This window comes from Bos grunniens, chromosome 1 (genome assembly GCF_055505025.1).
Source record: "Bos grunniens cultivar Pamir isolate PY7600 chromosome 1, Bosgru_T2T1.0, whole genome shotgun sequence".
Lineage (NCBI taxonomy): Eukaryota > Metazoa > Chordata > Mammalia > Artiodactyla > Bovidae > Bos > Bos grunniens.
In genome coordinates, this window is record NC_141165.1 from 150,928,444 (window position 1) to 150,941,287 (window position 12,844).

Here is a 12,844-nt window from a genome sequence, read left to right on the forward strand (position 1 = left end):
AAGGCCCAGAGCAAAATGGAAATGTAGAGCCCTGTGTTCTAAAGTCATTAAGGATTTTAAGGCATTGATAGTTGAGCCTTAAATTAGCACTGTCATTAATAGTGCATAGTTTCAAAATTCCAACTATTTTTAAATTCATTGGGTACCAGATGCTCTACAATGGGCATGAGCTTTGTGTTTAGTTTATTCTCATAGGTTTCTGAAGGAATCATCTTTAATCACCATCCTCTAATTCAGAATAGAGTAAACTCTTGGTGTGATTTTTTATCAAAGCTAAAAGTAACAGGCAAAAGGGTTGACTGTTGAAATCAACCATAATCCTAATTTGGAAAAATAAAAATTTTCATATTTTATTGTCATCCTGTATTGTTCATCATTTTCTGTGAACTATTCTTTTACAAAACACACTTTGATAGAGGTAATGTGCAGTTTCAAAATATTTGCATTTATATCTTTATGTAGACTGCTTTGCATTAGTACATGTGCTCAGTACTGAAACTAAGGAGATGCTAACATTTCTCTCCAAGATTTTTTTTAATAACTTTTCTAATTTTGGATTTATTTCTTCCTTGCTCTATCTAGGGTTTCTATCTTAAGAGCAAACAACTGTTGAGGAAATTAACCAAGTTTGAAATTTTTGCACTGTCATTTCCAACAGTGCTAATTGGATTTAGTGTATAAGGTGCTTCCTTCTTCTCATTAATAAATGATGGGCCTACAGTGCCAGCAGCACCTGGCAGGGATTCAAGAGCTCTTTGCTCTAATTCAAAAATGGCTCTTCTTGGCATCTAATTCAACAGACTATTACAAAAAGGGCAAGCATCCTTAATACCCCTAAACTTAAGACAGATAACACAAACCCCAAACTAACCCGTCTTAGAAAGAGATGACTCACCTGTTCAATATCGTTGTTCTTTCGGGATTTGTATATAAATTCTCCAATGGCTACAAATACAGAAAGGACCAGTCCAGCAGCCAGAACAATGAAGATGCCCCCAATATTTTCTACTCCCAGAGCACTGGCCTCTTTGTTGTCCTCTTCTGGACAGCCATTTCCCCGCCACCATTTTTCTTTCATCATATGCAGTTTGCCCTCTTCTTGTAATTGAAGAATAGCAATAGTAATTTTATCCCGGTAAGGAGAGCCTGTAAGTGAGGACATTTGGATATTGGTTACCAAAAGGTTGAAGAAGATGCAAAGAAGGGTTATCGTCTTAGAGGTTACTTACAGGTAAATTACAGGTGTCTTAGAGTTAACTACTCACAGCTATTGGAAAAACCCCAGTCTACAAATTGGCCAACAAAGGGCATGGAAGCTCAATCCTATATTTTGAAGGATCTAAATAATTGGAAAGGACAAAGCTGACATGCTGAGATGAGCTATTACTCAGATTGTTCCTTTTAAAAAAGGAAGAGCTGAGCTGGGAATTCCATGACATCCTGCTGCTTCTCGTGAGTTTCCTATGAATCCTTATCCACATTAGAGAATTTCATCATTTCAATCCCATTTTTTCTAGGCTTTCGGATGTCTAATATTGTGACAGCCTGACTAGATGATCACCTGTGCCATTTCTTCTTCCTATGGGAGTAGCTAGACATTTCCTAGTCTCCTTTACAATGCCTTGTGGTGATTGACCAATTTCTAGCCACTGGGGGCTAAAGTGCTGCATGACTGTTTCCAGTCCTGTCTTGTTAATCCTCCCAACATGATCCTCTACTCTCTCCCTCTCTTTCCTTAAATTCTCAGCAAGGAGGAAACAATTTTAAGACACTAGGGATAGTGGAACCACTGGTTAGAAAGGGTTTGGGTCCCAGGATGACTGAATGAATCAGAATCCCTCTCTCAGTCTGCTATGGGATGATAACACAGTTAAGAAATAAGTATTTATTGCCTTGGCCACTACAGACTTGCAGAGTAATTAGTTCATACTGACTAATACACTTATTAAGATACTATTAAAAGTAGGTTTTGAATAATTCAAAGGTCTCACAAAATACAGCTAGATTTAGAAAGTTTACAAGTACTTTACTGATATTATTTATACTCTATCTTCTAGCAATGCCATTGGACTTTTAACTGTTATGAGTAGAGAGCATCAACACCATCTTGCTGCAGCTACAGCTTGCCCAATACTGGATCCCTATGTTCAGAGCAAAGGAAGAGATAAAAAAAGAGTGTAAAATTTCTTTATTAAATTTCTCCTTGGATGCTAAGAGTTTTTGTAAGCTTTTTATTCTACTCAGTAAGAAAGTAGTACACTCTAGGTCTTTCTGTAAACTTTAACATTCTTCTTGGTGGAAAAAGAAAAATGAAAAAAAAAAAAAAGAAAATGTGGTCTTTTAGAACCAGAAGAGAGCTTCAGTCAATTCAGTTCAGTCACTCAGTCATTTGCAGCCCCATGGACTGCAGCACACCAGGCCTCCCTGTCTATCACCAACACCTGGAACTTGCTCAAACTCATTGTCCATCGACTTGGTGATGCCATTCAACCATGTCATCCTCTGTCATCCCCTTCTCCTACCCTTCTCCTCCTGCCTTCAGTCTTTCCCAGCATCAGGGTCTTTTCCAATGAGTCAGTTCCTCACATCAGATGACCAAAGTATTGGAGCTTCAGCTTCAGCATCAGTCCTTCCAATGAATATTCAAGACTGATTTCCTTTAAGATTGAGTGGTTAGATCTCCTTTCAGTCCAAGGGTCTCTCAAGAGTTGTCTCCAACACCACAGTTCAAAAGCATCAATTCTTTAGCATTCAGCTTTCTTCATGGTCCAATTCTCACATTCGTACATAACTACTAGAAAAACCACAGCTTTGACTAGATGAACCTTTGTTGGCAAAGTAATGTCTCTGCTTTTTAATATGCTGTCTAGGTTGGTCATAGCTTTTCTTCCAAGGAGCAAGCATCTTAATTTCATGGCTGCAGTCACCATCTGCACTGATTTTGGAGCCCAAGAAAATAAAGTCTCTGTTTCCATTGTTTCCCCAACTATTCACCATGAAATGATGGGACTAGTTGCCATGATCATAGTTTCCTGAATGTTGAGTTTTAAGTCAGCTTTTTCACTCTCCTGCTTCACCTTCATCAAGAGGCTCTTCAGTTCCTCTTCACTTTCTGCCATAAGGGTGGTGTCATCTGCATATCTGAGGTTATTGATATTTCTCCTGGAAATCTTGATTCCAGCTTGTGCTTCATCCAGCCTGGCATTTTGCATGATATACTCTACATGTAAGTTCAATGAGTAGGGTGACAATATACAGCCTTGACATACTCCTTTCCCAATTTTGAACCAGTCTGTTGTTCCATGCCCGGTTCTAACTATTGCTTCTTGACCTGCATACAGGTTTCTCAGGAGGCAGGTAAGTTGGTCTGGTATTCCCATCTCAGAATTTTCCACAGTTTATTGTGATCCACACAGTCAAAGGCTTTGGCATAGTCAATAAAGCAGAAGTAGGTGTTTTTCTGGAACTCTCTTGTTTTATCTATGATTCAACAGATGTTGGCAATTTGATCTCTGGTTCCTCTACCTTTTCTAAATCCAGCTTGAACAACTGGAAGTTCTTAGTTCACATACTGTTGAAGCCTGGCTTGGAGAATTTTGAGCATTACTTGGCTAGTGCGTGAGATGAGTGCAATTGTGTGGTAGTTTGAACATTCTTTGGCATTGCATTTCTTTGGGATTGGAAGAAGAGATCTTAGGATCCATATTATCCAATCCACTTATTTTTAGAACTGAAGAAAATTAGGATGTGAAAATATGGGTGAAAATAATAGCTACTGGCAGAGTCAAGAACTTCACTCAATTCTCCCGACTCTTTTTTAGCGTTGTATTCATTCACGCTTCTCCCTCCAGCACCCTATCCCATGTTATCTACCCTTCTCTCACATGTATCTTATGTTTTAAGGCATGGTTAAAAAAGCAGAAGATTAATATTGTGGCATTTATCATTTTTTTCCCATCCCTCCCAAGACTTCCTACAGTCATTGTCAGTACCTCAAAATCAAGTTTAAAAGAAAATCAAAATGTAGAGAAGGATAAAAATTATATGATATCCTTTATATATATAATCTAAAAAGAAATGATATAATTGAACTGACTTACAAACAGAAAGAGACTCACAGGCTTAGAGAATGAACTTATGATTGCCAAGGGGGAAGGATGGTGGGAAGCAGTAGTTAGGGAATTTAGGATGGTCGTGTACACACTGCTGTATTTAAAATGGACAACCAAAAGGACCTACTGAATAGCACAGGGAACTCTGCTCAATGTTATGTAGCAGTCTGGATGGGAGAGAAGTTTGGGGGAGAATGGATGCATATATATGTATGGCTGAGTCCCTTCACTGTTCACCTGAAGATATCACAAATTGTTAATCAGCTATACTCCAATACAAAAGTAAAAGTTTTAAGCAAATGTTAAAAAAAAGATCAAAATGTTTTGGAGTTAGATTGTGGCTTGTCAGTTGCTGCTGCTGCTGCTAAGTTGCTTCAGCCATGTCCGACTCTATGCGACCCCATAGACGGCAGCCCACCAGGCTCCCCCATCCCTGGGATACTCCAGGCGAGAACATTGGAGTGGGTTGCCATTTCCTTCTCCAATGCATGAAAGTGAAAAGTGAAAGTGAAGTTGCTCAGTTGCTTAGCGACCCCATGGACTGCAGCCCACCAGGCTCCTCTGCCCATGGGATTTTCCAGGCAAGAATACTGGAGTGGGTTGCCATTGCCTTCTCTGGGCTTGTCAGTTAAGAGTGTGGATTTCTTGTGAGAAAATGACTCACAAAATCCAAATTAAGATATTGGCTGCTTGTTTAAACACCTCCAGAATGATGGTTAGTGTCAAAATTAGCACATTTAACATACTCATAGTATGTGAGCAATTAAGTGAATCATGAGAGCTTTACTTGAATGTACAGAAAGGTGCTTTGAAGAATGTGAGAATGATCCTAGGGTAACAATTGCAGCAGTAATCATGGCAGTATACACAGTGGGCACTCAGTAAACATTGACTGATGCTCTCCTTGTGCCTTCAGGCTGCATGGTACCTAAAACAACTCAGACAGATGAGATCGGATCTCTGTTTAAAGTTGGTCTCCAAGGAAGGTCATTTCCAGCTTCCTAGTAACCTGTTTTAGGCTTAACTGCTCTCATTCTCTTCAAGTTTTATTTTAAATCCCTCAGGAGGAACGTTTCCAGAGCCCTGTCCTGAGAGCCTGTAAGAAACAAAGTTTTCAATTTTGTGTCATGACTGAGCTGATTTTGCCCATCGTTGACTATGAGAAGGAACTTGGAGCCTTGAGGGAGCCAGCCAGGGCAAGACCAGAAGTATGTGGGAATTTTTTATATTTGAATATATTTTAGCTTCAGTTGTTGTTGCTTACATGGACTGAATGACATTGGAAGTGATTTATGACAAGTCACTTGAAAAAAATATATATGTACACACATGAGTCTTCCTGAATAGCAAACTGATCTTTCTTAAAGAGTCAATTCATCATAGAAGAACATCTCACAAATTTATCCAACAGCTGTATTCCCAATGGATACATTCTCTCTGAGGTCTGCCATCTGTTCCAATTATTCCCTCATTGTTTTTGTTTTAAAAGTATGACAGGTTTATAACCACTATGAAAAATTCCTGGTGTGTATTTTTTTTTCATGTAGGGAGGGGGAAAAACTCTTCAATTTTGGAATCTGTATGTCCGACACTGCATGATGTTGGCAAAAGTTAGACTAAATCGGAACATTTAAATCTCTTTATATCATATTATATAAAATACAGTGATAATTATCACAGGGTCAGCCTCCTTCACATGGAGGCATGGTCATTTTCAAAATGCTACATTGGATTCCCTGGTGGTCAGTGGGTAAGAATCCACCTTCCCATGCAGGGGACATGGGTTTGATCCCTGTGTGCTCAGTCCTGTCCAACTCTTTGTGACCCCATGGAATGTAGCCTGCCAGGCTCCTCTGTCCATGGAATTCTCCAGGCAAGAATACTGAGGTGGGTAAGCCGCTCCCTCCTTTGGGGTCTTCCTGACCTGGGATCGAACACAGGTCTCCTGCAGTGATGGAGGAGATATATATTATATATATTATTATATATAATAACATCTAGCTTCTTCCACCCCATTATCTAAAATGAGGTGACAAGGCTTAGTTAGAGAGATGAGATATCGCTTTTCAAATCAAAAAGAAGCATAGTATCCTTTTAGTTAATGTCTCACTATCCCACTGAGTCCCCTGAAGAGCACAGTTTAAGGAGAGGTAACCACTTGGGAAAAAGTGTTCACTTCACTTGAATATTGGTATTTTCATCAGGAAAAGTTATTATAAATAATGGGGCAATAAGGTAGTCACATGTTCCCTATCTCAGTCATTCTGCTGATTTATTTAAAGGACATACATAACAACAATAATAATATAGTTAATGTCTTTACTGCATGTATTTCTAGCACCAGATGTATTGCATGGAATCAAATTGGTTATGTATTGACAGTAAAAGGTGAAGACCTTTATCTGGTTAATCAAGTTAGTATAGATCAAAAACTGAATACAGGCTACTTAATCTTTTTGAAAAAATAAATTTGCTGCCAATTTAAAGCATTGCCTAAATGCTTTAAAGTTCACCTAAATGCAGGAAAGTTCACCTAAAATCTGTTTGTTTGTGTTCTTTTCATGAGAAATAGAAGATTTAACAATGTTGTGCCTAAATTCCCACAACCAACTGACCTGAAAGGCAGCTGACCCCTTTATGAGTCATGTAGTCTCTAATTCTTCATGGTTGTTACCGTTCCCTATTGCTTCTTCACACAAAGCTTTATTCAATTATGTCTGCTTGATCTCTGTAGGCACCTGAATTTCTGATCCCTGTATAGTGTTGAGGGAACCACAGAATCCTTTTCGAAAGAGAAAAATAATAATCAACCTTGGGTCTTTAATTATCTGATGTAACTGTAACTTATGATTTCTTATTGGACTAACCCAGTGGTCTAAGATGGCCTCTAATTCCTCCTCTTTGGAATGCTTATCAGAAAATTGCTGCTGACTCATGTGAGCAGAACAGATTGCCACCATACCAGAACCTTACACAATTCAGTTTCTGTAGTGAGGGAAATGGAGTTTTCGATAGGGAAGTCATTGGCCCTTGAATACAGAATATAGTTCTGGATCTCAGACATGCAAGAAGACCTAGCTGTGTGGGTCTGTATGCCTACAAGGTAATAATAACCTTAGACTGTGAAGTGGTACAAAATCAAGGGCAGGACTATTTGGCAAATAGATGGGGAAAAAGTGGAAACAGTGACAGATTTTATTTTCTTGGGCTCCAAAATCACTGTGGATGGTGACTGCAGCCAGAAAATTTAAAAGACATTTGCTTCTTGGAACGAAAGCTATGACAAACCTAGAGAGCATCTTAAAAACAGGGATATCACTTTGCCAAAAAAAGTCCACATAGTCAGAGCTGTGGTTTTTCCAGTAGTAATCTATGAATGTGAGAGTTGGACCATGAAGAAGGCTGAGCACTGAAGAAATGATGCTTTTGAACTGTGGTGCTGGTGAAGAGTCCCTTGGACAGCAAGGAGATCCAACCAGTCAGTCCTAAAGGAAATCAACCCTGAATATTCATTGGAAGGACTGATGATGAATCTGAAGCTTCAGTACTCTGGCTATCTGATATGAAGAAATGATTCACTGGAAAAGATCTGAATGCTGGGAAAGATTGAGGGCAGAAGGAGAAAGGGGCAACAGAGGATGAAATGGTTGGATGGTCTCACCGACTCATGGACAAACTCATAGACATGAGTTTGAGCAAACTCTGGGAGACAGGGAAAGACAGGGGAGCCTGGCATGCTCCGGTCCATGGGGTGGCAAAGAGGTGGACACAACTTAGCGACTGAACAACAAGGACTGTTTGGAGATTTTAGATAGTTATTAATGACTGAATCTGGCATATTGTCTGAGCAAATTATAATTTAATCTTTTCCTTTTTCCTTTTGATAGATACAGTTTTGTTTTCTACTTACATGGAACACTAGCTCTTTAATTTTGTCATCTAATATGCTTAGTTAATTTTGCTGTGTTCTAGTAAAATTTACTATAGAAAGACTATATAGGCATGTATTGGAGAACATAATGTGAGGAGTGTTAATTTGGAAGATATTGTTAAACAATATTTGGGGTAAAATAATAAAATCTATGACCTCAAACATATATGCAGTGGCAGAACTTGAAAGAAATAATGAGTTGAAAGTTTATTAGATTGAAGATCCTAGACTCTTTAATTCGAACGTGTCTATGATCTGTATGGGCATTTCCCTTTTAATTAGTCCATGGGAGGCACTGTAGACTTTCTCAGAATGTGGGTTAGATATGTTTGAGTCCATTCCCTTCTATACTTTGTAATTAACATTTGCCATCTTGGATACTGCCTTGCCTTTCTTACCAATAGGCGTTCCCACTCCATAACCTTTGGAGTCAATGAGGCCCCCGATCTGGGTGAGGTTGCAGTTTCTCTGCGTCACATACTCGATGCTGGTGGACTCCATCAGCAGGGCATAGTCAGTGGTGAGCACTCGATGGATCCCCTCATCACTGTTTTTGACCAGGGCAGTCTGCTGCCTGCTACTCATGAAAGCCCACATCTTCTCATAGGTGGATATCTTCGATTTCTGCAGGGAAACAAACACACCCGCCAGCAGAGAGTGCTGAGAAAATAGGCCCTGAAGCTATTCAAAAGCCCAGGGATTCAAACTGTGTAGGGAGGATTCTTTCTCTTTAGGTAGGAAACTAATATTGATGATCCTGGGACTTTAGTTCGGTAGTTGTCAAGGAAAAACCCTTGGGGGCGCTGAGGCAGCTATGGAGAAAAAAAGAGATCCTGCCCCATAGATGTAAGACATTGCCTTTTGCTGATTTCAGAATGGAAGAGACAACATTGGTATCAATGACAGCATTTGCCCAGTGAACTCTGGCCACTTAAGAAGACGACTTCAAGGCCCCATGGGCCAAGGGGTGACTAGATCACCCCAGGACTCTATTCATTAATTCCATTGCCTTCAACTACTTAACTTCAGTAGGCATTGTTTTACTGTTCCGGTATGTAACATTTCTTTGCAGGGACAGCCTTGGGATACATCCCAGAGTTTCTCTGCTTTATTTATGAAAGAACTGCTGATTATTCTTATCTTCTCTAGAAAAATTAGAGCAAATGCTCTTTCAAACTGAAATTCAGATCAGAAAACTCTTCTTATTGTCTTCTTATATGCCTTTTTTGTATATACTTAGTTTTAAATTCCAATTGTGGTTTAGATAATGAGGACTAAATTTTCATTTGAAAGTGTTGCATGATTTTGTTTACATTTTGTTTTGTAATTTCCATATTGTTTCAATTTTTTTTCTGTATTTGTCTTCATTTGCATCAGCACTTCCCTCTATTAATTTGAAAGATGAAAGACACTAGGGGAATTACTGATAATTTCGAGCTATCTCTAGCTCACACATTGTATATGGTACACACACACACACACACACACTCACACACACACGAGAGCTTCCTTGGTAGGCACAGGGCTTATCATCTTACCATCTCAGGGGTGTAAGATGATTTAAAACATGATTTGTGGTCGTAAGCAATGAATGAAATACCTGTGAATTCAACGCTAGCGTGGTTACTCGTGTTCAAGTGTTCCTGGGGGCTCACTCAATTCCTAAATCTATTTAAGACCTGGGTTAATGCTGTCAGCTTTATGAGTTGAGGGAGGCCAGATGGCTTTATTTTGGGTTGTTAAACATTTGAAGAGCCCCTTGAGAAAAGTCTCCTGAGACAAATAGCAATTCAATAAACAGTACCTTCTAGATACTGGTGTGTTATGGAAACCATTTTGTCATGATCAGGCCTGTGTGAATTATTCCTCACTCTCAGAGATATCTGAAAGTTGGGGTTCATGTAACCATGAAAAAGTGTTTTTTTGAGGTTGGGGTCAATGCCTAATTTGTTGGGTAATTTTAGCCTAGAAGAGTCTGATAATGCAAAATTTATAACAAAGAGCTACTTGTGCAAGTGCAAAGAGGTCAGTCTGTCTTTTGGCAGTGAATATACTGCTGGGAAAATTATTCCTCCATCACGAAACTTCCTTAAGGGAAATTTTTTTTTTTAGAATTATGAAATTTTAAAGTTGTCAAGAGACTTTAGAAACTGGTCCATTCAAACTCCTGTTTTCACAGAGGAGGAAATTTTGGTACAGAAGGTTTGGAGACTTCATGAAAGTCACAAAACTGGTTAATATGTACCATAGGTAACACTGGACCTCAGTGTTAGATTAGTCACTCAATTACAGCCAATCCCTTGGTCTTGTGGACTATACACCACCAGGCTCCTCTGTCCATGGGATTCTCCAGGTAAGAATACTGGAGTGTGTTGCCATCCCTTTCACCAGGGGATCTTCCTGACCCAGGGACCGAACCTGAGTCTGCATTGCAAGCGGATTCTTTACCATCTGAGCCACCAGAGAAGCCCCAGAGTTCAATCCCCTGCAATCAAATCAATTAATTAATGACTTTCAGCTATTAATATAATTAATGTAATTAATGACCAATAAGCATGGTCTTTCCATGCTTATTTTGGGTAGGTGAATGTCAATCTTGCTAAATTCTTCTGAGAATGATTTTCACCTTATGATCTACCTGTGACACTATAGCATATATTCATGAACTCGAATTATGCCCTGAGGTTATTTGCGATTTGGTATCATGTTAATGCAAACTAGGAGTTAGCCCCATACAAAAAATCCATGAAACATCTATTTTTCCATTATATTTAAATTTTATTAAAGATAAATACTGTAAATAGGTAGAAAACTGGATTTTTTTGTGTGTGGTCTATGGAAGCTAGAGGGCTTTCCAGGTGGAGCTGAGTGGTAAAGAACCTTCCTAACAATGCAGGAGACCTAAGAGACTTAGATTTGATCCCTAGGTCGAGAATATCCCCTGGAGAAGGGCATGGCAACCCACTCCAATATTCTTGCCTGGAGAATCCCATGGAAAGAGGAGCCTGAAGGGCTACAGTCCATAGAGTTGCAGAGTCAGACATGACTGAAGCGACTTAGCTTGCATGCGTGGAAGCTGAGGACAAGACGAAGTAAAAGATCAATTCATTCATGAGAAATAGACCACCTGGGGAGGAATCCTTCTTGGAATTTACGTACTGAAGGACATGGAAAAAGATGAGAAGATTCACCTGAAAACCTATACACTTGTTATTGATCCCAATCAAGTGTGGTTCTCAAATCATCTGCAGTGAAGGACTGCCTATGCTTTCATTCCCAGGCAGACCTATCTGGGGTCCTACTGTGTTATGGTAGGTAGGGATTCATATCACTCATACCAGGTGTGGCTCACCAGATTAAATTTTGACAGACTTCAAAGTGGTCTACATTCAAGAAGTATCCATTAATCGAGCTACAGCACTTCTAAACTCTTATTCTCATTTTATTTTTTAATCTTATTGCAGGTTGGTAACACAATGTTCCCTGAATCAACACGTGTCATATCATACTTTGATTAGCATGGCTCTGTAGAGCTGATGGGACTTCCCTGGTGGCTCAGTGGTAAAGAATCCACCTGCCAATGCAGGAGACATGAGTTGGATCCCTAGGTTGGGAAGATGCCCTGGAGAAGGAAATGGCAATCCACTCCAGTATTCTTGCCTAGGAAATCCCATGGGCAGAGGAGTCTAAAGGGCTATACTCCATGGGGTCACAAAGAGTTGAACACAACCTACTAACGGAACAATAACAACATATATAGCTGAAGGTCATTAATTAATTCAGGGTCATGAATCATGACCCTTAAGGTCATGGTCATATTTACATCTTCCTTTTTGGAGTAGAAGGTTGATCTTGGCTTGAGTTCCCTGAGGTGCTAGAAGGGAAATCTAGCTGGCATGGAGTGTGACTCACTGAGGGCAGAAATTTTCCTTGGTAAGAAAATGGTTACTTGGTGGAGGACTTGGTCAAGTAGAAGGCATATAGGGAGCATTCTAAATTTCTCTGGTCCCCTCCTGCTATGTTTACTCTAGCCTAATAGTGGAAAATATAATCGGTCAGAGAATAGCACCCTTCTGATTTCATTTAAAGTTTTCTTTCCTCTTTTAGAAAGTTGTGGGAGTGCCTTCTATTCTACATTTGAAAAACTGGGGAGCTTAGATAGATAGACCCAGAATGTGGCTAAGAAATAACCTTTTTAGCAGTTAAAACTATCTGCAGATGGCTTGAGCACCTTAGGATATAGTGCATTTTCTACCACTGGGAACTTACAAGGAGAATTTCGCTGTTGGACAAGTTTCACTTAAGGATCCTTCAACTCCTAGGTTCTACTCTTCAGAACAGCCTTTTCACATTACTTATGCAGGTCCTGACTTCAACAACAGTGAAGTGACACCCAGGTGTCATGTTGATTAAAGAGCCAATACACAGTGAAGGTCTTTTTCCCCCTTATTTTTGAATTCCATCCTCTGTTATACTATGTTTTGCAATATTTATTTTGTTTGGTCAGAAAGTACTATTTTAAGAGTAATTAAATTAAGTTTATTTTTTTAATAGATACTTTTTAAGACACAAATCTTAATAATTCTTAAAAATAAAAGCATGCTTTATGGAACATTGTCATAAATATTAAAAGACCAAGCAAATTGTTTGAATAACAGTTTGGATGTTTCTGCACTGCTAAATCTTCTACAGTCTCAGCCTGCTAAATTGCTCTAAATAATATATGTTTAAAAAGAAGAAATAGTGATTGCATTTTATTTCATTGAATATGTCAAAGGTTAATTAGAAGATTTGTAAAGTA

At 39.1% G+C, this 12,844-nt stretch overlaps 1 protein-coding gene across 3 annotated transcripts in view; it reads right to left on the reverse strand.

The window, feature by feature from the left end:
* GRIK1 (glutamate ionotropic receptor kainate type subunit 1) overlaps positions 1 to 12,844 on the reverse strand; it is a 465,964-nt gene that overhangs the window by 17,961 nt on the left and 435,159 nt on the right. For all 3 annotated transcript variants that reach the window (XM_086413002.1, XM_086412991.1, XM_086413013.1), the window contains exons 14-15: positions 8,442 to 8,667; positions 896 to 1,146 (exon numbers count right to left, since the gene is read on the reverse strand). In XM_086413002.1, the coding sequence (XP_086269128.1) occupies positions 896 to 1,146; positions 8,442 to 8,667 (477 nt within the window). The remainder of the gene's footprint in view (positions 1 to 895; positions 1,147 to 8,441; positions 8,668 to 12,844) is intronic.